The sequence below is a fragment of the Phoenix dactylifera genome, unplaced genomic scaffold (assembly GCF_009389715.1).
Source record: "Phoenix dactylifera cultivar Barhee BC4 unplaced genomic scaffold, palm_55x_up_171113_PBpolish2nd_filt_p 000178F, whole genome shotgun sequence".
Lineage (NCBI taxonomy): Eukaryota > Viridiplantae > Streptophyta > Magnoliopsida > Arecales > Arecaceae > Phoenix > Phoenix dactylifera.
Genome location: NW_024067711.1, coordinates 148,377 through 161,226, shown reverse-complemented (window position 1 = coordinate 161,226; position 12,850 = coordinate 148,377). Strand labels below are relative to the sequence as shown.

Here is a 12,850-nt window from a genome sequence, read left to right as displayed (position 1 = left end):
GCAGAGTTAGATTTGATTGCGCTACGATTCAAGAAGTTAGATGGGGCTTCTCAATTGCAGATGATCAAGAAGTTACGAGAGATTGCAAGTTCAGATAGTACACCTCTTTTAGAGCCTGCAAAACGGAAGACCGGTTCACGTGGGCGCGCTTCAATGAAGGTTGATACGTCTACTCGACGTGACCCGTCTGCGTTTGAGTTGGTTCTATCTGGACAGGATAGTTATTCACCTGGTGTTGAGAAAGTTACCATCCGCAATCCATCTACTCAGATTCAAAAGAGGCGGCCCAAGCAAAAGGTAAGTACCAAATATTTATTTCCTTACAATAGGTATCACAACGTCTACGGGACGGTCTGTGCCGTGCCGGTATGTGATGTGCCGATACGGGACATGTCGGGACGTGCCGTGCCGAGATGTGCCGATACGGGACATGTCGGGACGTGCCGTGCCGAGATGTGCCGATACGGGACATTTCGGGACGTGCCGTGCCGAGATGTGCCGATACGGGATGTGCCGTGCCGAGATGTGCCGATACGGGACATGTCGGTACGTGCCGTGCCGAGATGTGCCGATACGGGACATGTCGGGACGTGCCGTGCCGTGCCGGTACGGGATGTGCTGAGACGGATAACTATTTGGATATTTCTGCCATTGTTACATATTTTCTATCATTTGATATTATTTGCAGGTTTTTCGTACTAGAGCCCAGTCACATACGCCCATTATCTATATTGATGCTATTCCTTCTGCCTTGAGACCATACATCTAGCATATCAAGGATGTAAAAGCTGATGGGAATTGCGGATTTAGGGCAATAGCTGACTTACTGGGATTTGGAGAAGATGACTGGGTGCGTGTTAGGAAGGATTTATTGCAAGAGTTGCAATGTCATTCGGACCACTATCGCACATTATATGGTGTGGAAGGGACGATTGCTGAGATCACTCATGCATTATCATATTATGATGATTGTCCACCATATGACAGATGGATGACTATGCCGGACATGGGTCATCTTATAGCATCCTGCTATAATGTTGTCCTATACCATCTCTCGTTGCAACAATGTCTGACCTTCCTACCTCTCCGTTCTGTGCCAGTACCTCTTCTATCCCGCAAAGATATCGCTATCGGATTCGTAAATGGAAATCATTTTGTTGAGGTACTACCTTCACAACACTTGCGAATATTTAATTTTGCTTATTTAATTTTGCTTATTTATAATTTTGTAGCTATTAATATTTTCTTATTTCTAATTTTGAAGGTGTTCTTGTTACCGGGACATCCCGTTCCGCCAGTAGCGACCAACTGGCGAAAATATCATCTTCCTTGTGCTACCGGATGGGAAAATTCATATGAAGCCCGGATTCAACAGTTTAAAGAGAGCATCTCACCTAATGTTATAATTAGCGAGACAGTAGAGTTAGATTGATTGTTTATATATGTACAATTTTTGAAAGTTGTAAATTTTTTTGGGCTCTTAGAGTCATGTACTGTGAAACTCCATCATCAATATAAATCAAAAAATATCTGTCTTCGCATTGTTAGATTGATTGTTATGTGCACTGTTATATTTGTGTAAAATAGAACGGGCCAGGCTTTACAAAAATTACACGTAAATGTACCAAAAATATATATTTTTCATTAATATCAAAATAAAGGCTCCATCATCAATCCCTATGACGCCGTCGTCGACGCGTGTACTGCTGTACGTCCGAATGAGAGGGTGCTGGATCCGAATGAGAGGGTGCTGTACTCGGGCCAGGCTCATCACCCAGAAGTAACTGATGCATCTGACAAATAGCATGAAATAGGTGCCCGGCACCTAGTGACGTAGCCTCTGAGGGACCCATCCGTACAATGTCGGTACTGATACCGAGTGCATCTGCAATACGCCGCCGGTGCATGTCAGCATCATCATGACCTCCCCTATCTCCAGAATGAGTACTCGAGCGCAGATGAGGAGGCTGAACTGCAACGTGCGTGATACGGAGATACCACTCCATGTATCCCGGTACGCTGTCTGATGGCCGGGTAACTGGGTGGCTCCTGCTCGCCTGGCTCAGCACGTGGTCCTCCCACCGCTCCCAAAGCTGATCCATATAGGAGTAATGTATCCGGTACGAGCCTGCTGTGGAACCTCTGTTGGCTCGCGTAGGGGCTAGTGGCGCTCGAGGGATGGTCTGAATACGACCAAACTGTCTAAGAACCCTTTCTGGATGATAGGGTTCTACGATATCAAGGCACTTGATGGAGCCACTAAAAAAATGCGATATCAACATATGGGCGATCTCCCCGAAGCCGATGATGGGGATCCCAAATAACCTGCAAAACAAAAGGTCCATTTCAGTTTTATACTATATCGCATATTAAAAGTACTGACAAACACAAGCAAATGGTAATATGATACGTACCTCATCGATGCTCAAAAGGTCCAATGACTCACGTAGAACCACTAAATGGTCCATCGTGGTACGGGATGGAGTACCGGGCATCCAGCGGTGCACGCGGGGACTGGCATCAGTATACTCAAGCGACGGGTGAGGACTGAGTGCTGGAAAATGCTCATAAATCCATGCCTGCAGAAGCGTCATATAACCACTGATCTGTCTCACTGATGACCTCGACGCAATCCCCAACTGCCGATACAAATATGCTAAGGCAGCTGTACCCCAGGCATATGTGCTCACCCTATCCAGATCCCGCAGTAAACACAGATACGCTATAGGCACCCTGGTCCCACTCTTATCAGCAAAGAGTGTGCAGCCTAACAAAAATAACAAATAGGCTCGTGCTGCACACTCTATCCTCTGCTGGCCGTCTCTATCAGATACAGAGTGAAACTGAGTCCTCAGCCACTCCATCCTCACAGACTGACCGCGCGATGACAGTACCTCCTGACGCGCGTCTCCAGCTGACACCCCCAACAACTCCACAAGTAGCTCCTCAGCATCCCGATCACTCATCCTCTCAGGAGAAACTGCTACTGAGGCACCTGCGACAGGAATCCCTAAAATGGCGGATACATCATCCAACGTGATAGTGATCTCGCCAAATGGTATATGGAAGGTGTTCGTCTCGGGCTGCCATCTCTCTACGAAGCCCGAAATCAGAATCTTATCGGTGAATCGATAAGAGCACTGTACTAACTCTATGAGGCCCGACTGCCTCAATAGTGCTTTGAACCTGGTATTTGGTTGGTTTGAAGACCACCACTTCCATTCACCAACCTTGGCAGTATGGTTCATGCACTTTAGTGGAGCCCGTTCCTGTAATATAAATGTATAATTACTACTACTTTATAAAACATCAATAAACAAAATATAATGCTATAACAAATAAACAATACCTGTTGCCTCCAGATGGAAACTGCTATATGCGTCCTGAAACTGATCAGGACGGACTCATCCTCTGGACCTCCTGGACATGGTCCAACGGACTCATCGTCTTCGCCCCTAGCGGGCATATCATCATGCTCTGACTCAGGAGAGGGCGATGGCATATGAGCAGGCTCGGGAGAAGCAATTCTAGCACGACGTCTCCTAGCTGACGCCGTAGGTCTAACTCTGAAGGGACCGGGATCCATGTCTGAAAATATAGAAATTCAATGTTAGGCTATATCAAAGAAAATAATTCAATTGCATACATAAATGAGAGGATCTGTTCGGCACAAAATTCAGCACGGCACGCGATTTGGCACCAGAAGCCTTCTGTTCGGCTGCACAGTGCCGAACAGAAGGCTTCTGTTCGGCTGCACAGAGCCGGACAGAACCCTTCTGTTCGGCTGCACAGTACCGGACAGAAGCCTTCTGTTCGGCACTGTGCAGCCGAACAGAAGGCTTCTGTTCGGTTGAGGGTTGCCGAACAGAAGGCTTCTGTTCGGCACTGTTCAGCCGAATAGAAGCCTTTTGTTCGGCGATCCAGTGCCGAACGGAGCACGAACCGTGAAAAAAAAATGCCGGCGGGGGGGGGGGGGAGCTACCTCGAGGTGGTCGTGGAGGCGCCGGCGAGGTGCTCGTTGCTCGGGAGATGGCCGGGGAGGTGGTTCCGGGAGAAGCCGGCGAGGTGGTCGGAGATCGGGAGAATGCCGGCGACGAGAGGGAGAAGGGGGAACGGGGGGGTTTTGGGCGTTGCCGAGGTGCTTTGGGCGGAACAGTTCAAAGGGAGACGGAGGGGGTTTGGCCGCCGGCGAGGTGCTTGAGGCGAGGTTTTTTGGGCGGAAGGGAGAAGCCGGCGGGTGTTTTGGAGGGGAAGAGCGGGGTGGGGGGGGGTGGTTTGGGGGGTGTAGAGAGCAATTTAGGTGAGGGGGTGGGGAGGGTGGGGGGTAATTTAGGAATTTTTAATTTTTTTAGGAGTGTCCTTAGCAAATGGGGGGGGGGGGGGGGGGGGGGTGTAGAGAGTATTTAATTTTTTTTTAATTTTTGGGGGGTGTCCTGAGCAATAGGGGGGGTGTATATAGAACCACCCCTCATGTCGGTGTCGTTTCGCAAACTTAGATTCTCTGCTGTGCGCGCGTGGCACCATCACATCTTCAGATGGAGATGATGAATAATATGTATCATGTATGTTATGGCATTTGTTCCAATGACCGTCCATCTTTGAATGGGCCATTTATATCCCCGCTAACAAGCGTGCTCCATAGTGGATCCATTCGGATCCGCAGCATCTGCGTCTGCACCCTTTCGTATTGCGCCCTGCAATTCCGGGGCCGAGCACCTCTTTGATTCGCGTGCCCCACCGACAAGACCGCCCCATTCGGATAAACCATCACGTTGCTGCAAAACCACGCGGCCATGATAACCATATATTTTTCCAAGATAAGGTCCCGGTAGTCATGCCTCCTCTGTCCTCTCAAGTTTCAGATAACATCCCGTTAATAATATCTCTAACAACTAATTTATCTTAATAAAATTATAATTTTTTCTGGACTTTACCCTTACGAGCACCTCTCTCCTCGTTGGGCAGGGTACTCTCCTTTCTTTCTTCCTTTTCTTTTTTTTAATTTCTTTTCACAATGGAGAGGAAAGGTATGGGTGCATTAGAAATAGATGAGAGGTGTGTGCCACATGGAATTCATAAGGCGGGGTTAATTTCAGGTTGAAGAAAAAGGAGAAGAGGTTCCTTCGCCAATAATAGATTTTGGGAGGGGTAAAGTAGGAAAATAAGTTATAATCTTGTTGGAATAAACTAATTGTTAGAGGCATTATCAACAGGATCTTGCTTTAAATTTGAGGGATAAACCATATGGGCATTTAATTGAATGTCATCCATAGGGCAGCCCTTATCATAATGCTAACAAAAGAGCATAATTCATGCACAAGACTAGGGGTTAATAATTCTATGCCACCCAAGTTGCCATAACAAGCTGTCCAAACTACCGTAAGAGAGACCAAGATATTGTGGAAAACTTTTTAAATATGCCAGTTTCCTTGGTAAGCGAAGTAATGTGGCAGGCTTGAATCCGCCCTTATTAGATTTTATATTATTGTTTACACCACTTAACAAACTTGGTTTCTAGAGGAGAAATAGTAGAAGGGGCACGAGTTAAGAGGTTAGTTATTTTTATAGGGCTGACTCGGATCTAACTCGAAATATATGGGTTCAGGCCAGGACTGACTCAGCTTGAATTTGCAATTTAAGTATTTAGTTTTCTTTTGAGTTGGATCAAATTATGTTCAGATCATATTAAATCCACCTTTTGTTGGCCGAGAATAGATTCGAATGATATTAAGGTTTACTCAAGTTAAAACATAGAAGATTCCTGCGCAACTTGGAATTTAGATTGGATCCAACTTTTGAATCCGACCGAACTCACGAGTTTTCAAATATGATGGAGTTGGATCTAATCGAGTCAGGGCTGAGTCAAATCATGAGTTGACCCAATGAGTTTGCCGTTCTAATATTGGATGGCTAGAGGCAAAATATCCAAAACAAAGAAAATTAATACTATTAAAACTAAAAAGAAAATATTTCTGTTACATATGTCACAATATTTTAAGATTTAAATATTAGCATAGAAAAGGCCGGAATTACTGATTTATTTCTAAATAATGACTACCCCTCGTTAAGTCACTTGGTTTCATATGATTACATAACGGCCGTTGCCCGTAACGGTTTTAGCGAGGGACGCCTTTGCTTATAAATTGAGGCACCAGGGCAGGAGATCATTGCTGTACCCCGTACCCGTTGCAAGAAGAGAGAGAAAGGGAGTGAGAGAAAATGTCGGGGATAATCCACAAGGTCGAGGAGAAGCTCCACATGGGAGGAGCGCACAAGAAGGAGGAGATGGGAGGAGCGCACAGCAAGGAGGAGGAGAAACACCACAAGGAGGAGCACCACAAGAAGGAGGAAGGGCACAAGGAGGGCATCGTGGAAAAGATCAAGGAGAAGATCCACGGTGGAGATGGGCACGGCCAGAAGAAAGAGAAAAAGAAGAAGGAGAAGAAGAAGCACGGCGAGGGCCACGACGGCCACAGCAGCAGCAGCGACAGCGACTAGATCCGCATATTATAAAGTATGATTATTTCCCCTTTTCCTCTGTTTAATTTCAGTACGTCAAAACTATAGACTTTCTTTGATTTCTGATCTTTTCTTTTTTTATTTTTGGATGGAACTGATTTGTTTTATTTTGTTTTTTCCCTCATATCTTTTCCCGTTTTCTCTTCTTTAAGGTTTCATTTGATGAACATTATTATGAGTTTTCTTTTCTTTTTGTTACCTTCTTAGTTTTTAAAGTAACCGAGTTAATTTATTTTTCCTTTTGTGCTTCTTTTGAATGAGTAGATAGATCAGTGCGTGGATTAGATGAAGTTATCCGTAGCTGTTCCTCATCCTTTCTTTTGTTATTCTAATCTTTGTTGCAGGTGGAATGCTATAGCTCAGTGTGGGATGGGGAGGTGTCCTGCTTTCGCTTTTAAGTGCTTTCCTCCTGTAATTGTCGTTGGGTAATAATAATAAAGTTCCTTTATGAAATCCTCCCTTAAATCTGTCTCTATCTTTCGCTTTTAAGTGCTTTCCTCTTGTAATTGTAGATGGGTAATAATAATAAAGTTCCTTTTATCAAATCCTCCCTTCAATCTGTCTCTATACGCTATTAATCAAGACGGAACAGAGAATATTATAATTCTTTGAAAAAAAAAAAATTAACAACGAGGATTCCGTGGGTTTCAGCATCCCCTAATTCGTTCTCCTCTTGTACTCCGATTTGTCATATATGTAGCAGAGGCATCCGTTCCTAAGCCTCAAACCCTTGGTTTTCGCATTATGTTTCATAATTTATATAGGAAAGAATTCAGCATAAATTCCAAAAGATCAGCTTGAATCACCATTAATCAATATAGCTCGCATCTCATATTTAGTGATTGATTTGATAGAAAACAATTTTGCACCAGCCAACTCATCAAGCATATAAGTTTAGGTATGGAAACCTATATTTGATTGTGATATTGTTTATAGCTCTACCATCAACACATTTTTCATGTTTTATCCTTCTTAAGGCAGGAACAACACAAGAACTAAGAGATTCTCTAATCAACTCCTTTTTCAATAAATCAATTATTTGTCTGTGTAACTCAGCATGTTTACTAGGAAACATTCTATAATGAGGCAAATTAGAAAGAATAATATCTGGAACGAAATCAATCTAGTGCTGAATGTCTCGAAGTGGTAGTAAATCAACAGGAAGTTCATCAACAGGAAGTTCATCAGGAGTTAGGCCTTTGAATCTGTCCGGCAAGCCTTCAACTTCATCTGGAAGATAATAAACTAATCTGGTTTGAAGAAGACACACTATCTGGAATGTCCTTCATAGGGGTCAGTACATACTTCATTCCATTGTGGAAAATAGTGTAAGTGTTCTTCCTTCCATTATGATGAGCACTCCTATCAAATTGTCATGGTCTGCCAAGAAGCAAATAACAGGCATTCATGGGCAGCACATCAAAATAAATCTCATCTTCATACTTGCCAATGGAAAACTTTACCTTGCACCTTTGAGTCACCATGATTTCTCCACCCTTTTGAACCAAGAGACTTTGTAAGGCTTTGGGTGGGGTTCACAAGAAAGTTTTAGCTTTTCTACCATTATTTTTGACACCATGTTCTCACAACTTTCCGAGTCAATCATTAAGTTGCACTTCTTTCCATAGGAAAGACAATAGGTTCTGAAAATGTTATGCCTCAACCATCTATCATCTTCTTGAGTAATCAACACTCATCGGATTACAAGGCTTTCCGCATCACAATCACCTTCACAATATTCTTCATCAAGATTAGCCTCAGGTTCCTCATCATAAATTGGCTCTTCATCTTCATCTTCCAAGAGATGCAGTTCAGCTTTCTTTTTTGGACATTCAAAGGATCTATGCCCAACTTCACCACATCGGAAACATCTATTGGAAGATGAATGAAACTTCCCACGCTCCTTACTTCCTCCACCTTGCTATTGGGCTGGTTTTTCCAGAGATAGGAGCCAACTTCTTACCCTTCTCCTTCACCATTTTTGAACTTTCAACCTTTCGGTATGAACTCCATTTCATTTTCTCTTCGACCTTCAATGCCTTTTGATATGCTTCCTCAAAAGAATGAAATGAATGCATCATAAGCTCGCATTTGAGGCTATATTTCAGTCTACTCAAATATCTTGCCACCAGTTGATCATCTGATTCTTGCAAGTTCATATGACTCATAAGTTTGTAAAATTGCTCTGTATAATCACCAACAGATTGCTCTACACGTTGATGCAATTGATGGAACTTTTGGTAGAGGGTTTGAGAATAATCCAAGGAAAGAAATTCTCATCAAACTTCAACTTCATCTCAGCCCAGGTATTGACTCTTGGAATTCATCTTCGATCTCTACTACGCTGATATTGTTGCTACCAGATTAGAGCATGACCTTTCAACTTTGTAGCAACGATCTGTACCTTTCTTTCATCTGTGAGATCTTTCCAATCAAAGAAAGCTTCTAAGGATGCCATCCAATCACAATATTCATCAGCATTAAGTTTGCCATCAAAGTCTTGCATATGAACTTGGATGCTTCGATCAGTATTTTCTAATGTATGGGCCAAACGTTCCATGGACCATTGATCAGTGACACTAGGTTCTGGAACAGAACTGAAAGAAGATGAACGGTCATTATGGCTGTTGTCATTGAAGAAGATATTGTGTTCACTTTCTTGACTCCTATAGCTTCGAGTTGGTGAAGCTTGAAACCGTTGACAAAGTTTATTTACCATGTCTGTAAGTGCTTGATTAGATCTCGTAATACAGCAAGTTCAGCTTGTACATTATCACGTTCCATATTCGTTTGACATCGTGAAGGCATTGTAAAGGACCCGGAGATATAAAGGAGATAGAGCAAATTCGAAATAATGGAGCCCAATAGAGAAAACTGATCACCACGATAGGAAAACTTGCTCTGATACCAATTTGATGCAGGTCGAGACCCTTAAGGCTTGGCCAAACCCGAAAAGGATTCAACCAAGGGAAGAAGGATAGTTCTGGGATGCCACTCAACCAGGGGTAGCGGAGGCCACTCGACGTGACCAAGCCACATGCTTGATTGGCAGAAGGATGCCACTCAACTCCTAAAGCAAGAAAAACTTGCAAGAAAAGTTTTTCTCAATCAACAACTCTCCTTTCTTCATTCATGTACTATTTTTTTTATAAGCTATCTTGGAACATCCCTCCAAGTATAGGGAAGATAGAACATTGCTGAAACACGTTAATTCATGTTCTAATATTTAGAAATATAAAAAGATACTTAGAAAAATGAAAATATGTGCTGGAAAAAGAACCAAAGTAAATGCACTTTGAAATTCGCTGCATGCTGCCAGTCCTAACATCCTGTAGTAAAAATACCATAACTTTTTCTAGAAATCTTCAAATGGCACGAGGTCAGGTGCGTTGGAAACTAGAGATAGAGCTTTTCAATGGTGTATGGCATGCTTGCTAATTATACGTAAATAGCTTCAGAATTAGATTCTAAGTTACCCCTGATATGCTGACATCTTCATCTTGACATGCCACAAAAGCTTGGATTATGCTCCTGCATCAATGATCATCTCCATTTGGATGTTGTCTTGATTGACAATGCCACTATAATCATTGTTAAACCATAGAAGATGGCACATATATCGAGGGTAGCAAAATATCCTTGGTGGGGTCAACATATCCACCCCGATGTGAGTCTCTAAAAGCATATTCTTTGCAGCATAGTGATGCTTTGAGGTGAGAGAAGGCACCATCACGGTCAAGATGTAGAGTGGTGAACTACTCTTCGGAGCTATTCGGATTCTTGTAGTTGAAGTTGCACTACAACTCAAGTCACACTGCAACTTAAATTATAGTTATTGACTTATAAGGAAGTTCACTTATTGTGTTTGGAGGGATGCTATTTACCAAAAAAAAAAAAAAAATAGAGGGATGTTTCTAACAAACATTCCATCAAAATACCTTACGAGCAAGTTCCACGTCCGAGCACTCAAGGAGCATGGAGATGAAGGTTTTTTGGATGACACGGCCGCATGAAAACTACCGGCTGCGGGGGCCTAGTTGTGGACCTCGGTGCCTATAGGGCTGGATGGAGCAGGCAATGATATAGTCATTTGAGATGGGTGGAAAAGGTGAAGACGAGGGGAAGAGTGATAGGCATTGGTGGTTGGCGAAGGAGGAGGAGGAGGGGGAAGTGAAAGACAAGGGTAGTACGGTGAAGTCCAAGGAGAAGAAGGTGGCCGTGAGCCTCCTAGAAGAGGCAACAGTGGAGAGGGCAACAAGAGAAGGGAAAGGTGGAAGAACAGAGGCTTACTATGGTGAAGTTTGAGATGGTGGAGGCAGGCGTAGGCCTCATGGGGATGGCAAGGCTGGCAGCGACATCAAAGAAAGTGGAGAGGAGGGACTCGAGCTTGACATGGGAGGAGAGGGGAAGGGAGTTGCCTTTTTTTAAATTAAGATGCCTGCTCAAGCGACAGCAACTCATATTGCATCTATTTTGATCGTAAGTTGGCCTTCCACAAGATAATTTTGAGTTGCAATCCAATGTGCTACATTGTTGATTTTTTTTTCTCGCTTTCATTGCAGAATGTGCCTTATTTATGCTACAAGGATGGGATTGTTCTTCATTGTCATCCATTAAGTTTTATCCTTAGTGATTTTTTTTTGTTTTTTTTTGTTAAAGTTCCTTAGTGATGTTTCACATGAGTTCTATGCAAAAAGAAATTGTATTACATGATTTTTTATTAAATTTATTTACATCATGGTACTCATATGTCTTATATCTAAAAAAATTTATAATTCTTTTAGGCGTTATCCTTTTTGGTCATTTTGTAATTCAAAAGCCTTTTTTGGTTTGCCAACCAAACATGTAACAAATCACTTTTACAGCTTCATATCAGCTTCTAGATCTTGACAGCCAAACTGTTAGTAGCAAAAAAATATTTTACCCCGAAATAGCTTTTGACCTCAGAACATAGCTTTCGTTAAAACTGCTTCTCGGCTAAAAGTCACAATATCCCCAAGCAGTATTAAGATGGTTATTTATTAACATTTTAAGGCAAAACTTTAATGGGAGGGGCATCCATAAATTTAGAAGTATATTTATAGATAATTACCTTTAGAGTAAATATGCAATAAGCATGGCTTACTAGATAAATATATAATTTTTTTTGAAGCATAAGTAATGCAGCGCTCTAACTAGGGGCATATAAATTTCTATTCCCTCGGCACATTAGAGTTTTAGTTTTTGATCTTTTCAGCATGTATCAGCGAGGGATGGCAATGTAGTGATGAAATGGATGCAATATAGGCATTATAATTCCTTTTGCTAAAGGAGGGAATAAAGTAGGGCCTAAAACATGGTGGGAGAGACACTGACTTGATCAGATTAATATATATATATATATATATTAAAAAGCCAAAAAAAACCATGGTTGTATTTTTTTTCATTTTTGTGAAAAGAGGCGTTGGGCTTCATGCTATCGCCTTTATAGTATGTCCCATTATATACACTAATTATTAGAGTGAGATGCATGCTTTGTACATGATTTTATAAATTTGGAATGGGTTCAAACCACATATGCCTGGCGAGATTCTTCTCCTTCTAAAATTACTTCTATAATTTTGTCAAATGACTTCATTCCTGGAGTTTGGCTTCATATATCCAAAATTCATTTCCAAGTCAATAAATTTTCTTGTAGTAACATACATACATTCTAATTACCTATTCTTTCCTCTTTCAAGGAAGGAATAGGTTTACCACATCACCCTTTGCGAGCACAACCATTGTGCGGATGATGATTGCGAGGCATGCTACAAACATACAGTTGCGTCTTTAGTTCATAAACTTATATTTATTTTTTCTCATTTAATCATCTTAGTTTGAGATTACTTTTATTTTCCTTTCCCTTTAACTGGATGCGTTTCTCTCATCACCATTTGCGGGCACAATGGTGATTGCAGGGCATGCGTCAAGGATACATGCTCTGATGTATCACCGCATGGATGAATGCATGACAACATGGGGGCGCCGCATCCTTCAAGGCCGCCTTGAAGTTGTCCTTTTTTTTCCTTTTTTTTCTTTTTTTTTTTTTTTCTTCCTCTCAGAATGGATGCAATGATGGATGATATTGGTGGGTGTGGAAGCAACAAACACTCGGTCAGAGTTGAATGATAGTCTCTCTTCCGACATCTCCATCAGCACAACCCAGGGCTTCATGCTCGTAACTTTTCCTCCCATCTCAATTTAAGTAAAAACCAAAAATAGCCCCACCCGAATCCTGATTATTGTTTGGATCCAAAGTTCATTATAGGCATAGGTTTATAAATTGGATTTCCGTTAGGGTGTATGGATC

General features: G+C 42.2%; 1 protein-coding gene and 1 long non-coding RNA gene across 2 annotated transcripts; one reads left to right on the top strand and one right to left on the bottom strand.

Moving 5' to 3' along the window:
• Nucleotides 1-6,146: 6,146 nt before the first annotated feature.
• Nucleotides 6,147-7,064, top strand: LOC103697685 (protein SRC1). The gene is made up of 2 exons (XM_008779593.4): nucleotides 6,147-6,514; nucleotides 6,864-7,064. Exon 1 carries the CDS (start codon nucleotides 6,220-6,222, stop codon nucleotides 6,496-6,498), a length of 279 nt encoding a protein of 92 aa, XP_008777815.1. The 5' UTR covers nucleotides 6,147-6,219; the 3' UTR covers nucleotides 6,499-6,514; nucleotides 6,864-7,064.
• On the bottom strand, nucleotides 6,940-11,290 carry LOC113461373. The gene is made up of 2 exons (XR_003383605.2): nucleotides 10,458-11,290; nucleotides 6,940-10,333 (listed from the first exon to the last, which is right to left on the bottom strand). It is a non-coding gene; the product is annotated as an uncharacterized LOC113461373 (long non-coding RNA).
• Nucleotides 11,291-12,850: the final 1,560 nt, after the last annotated feature.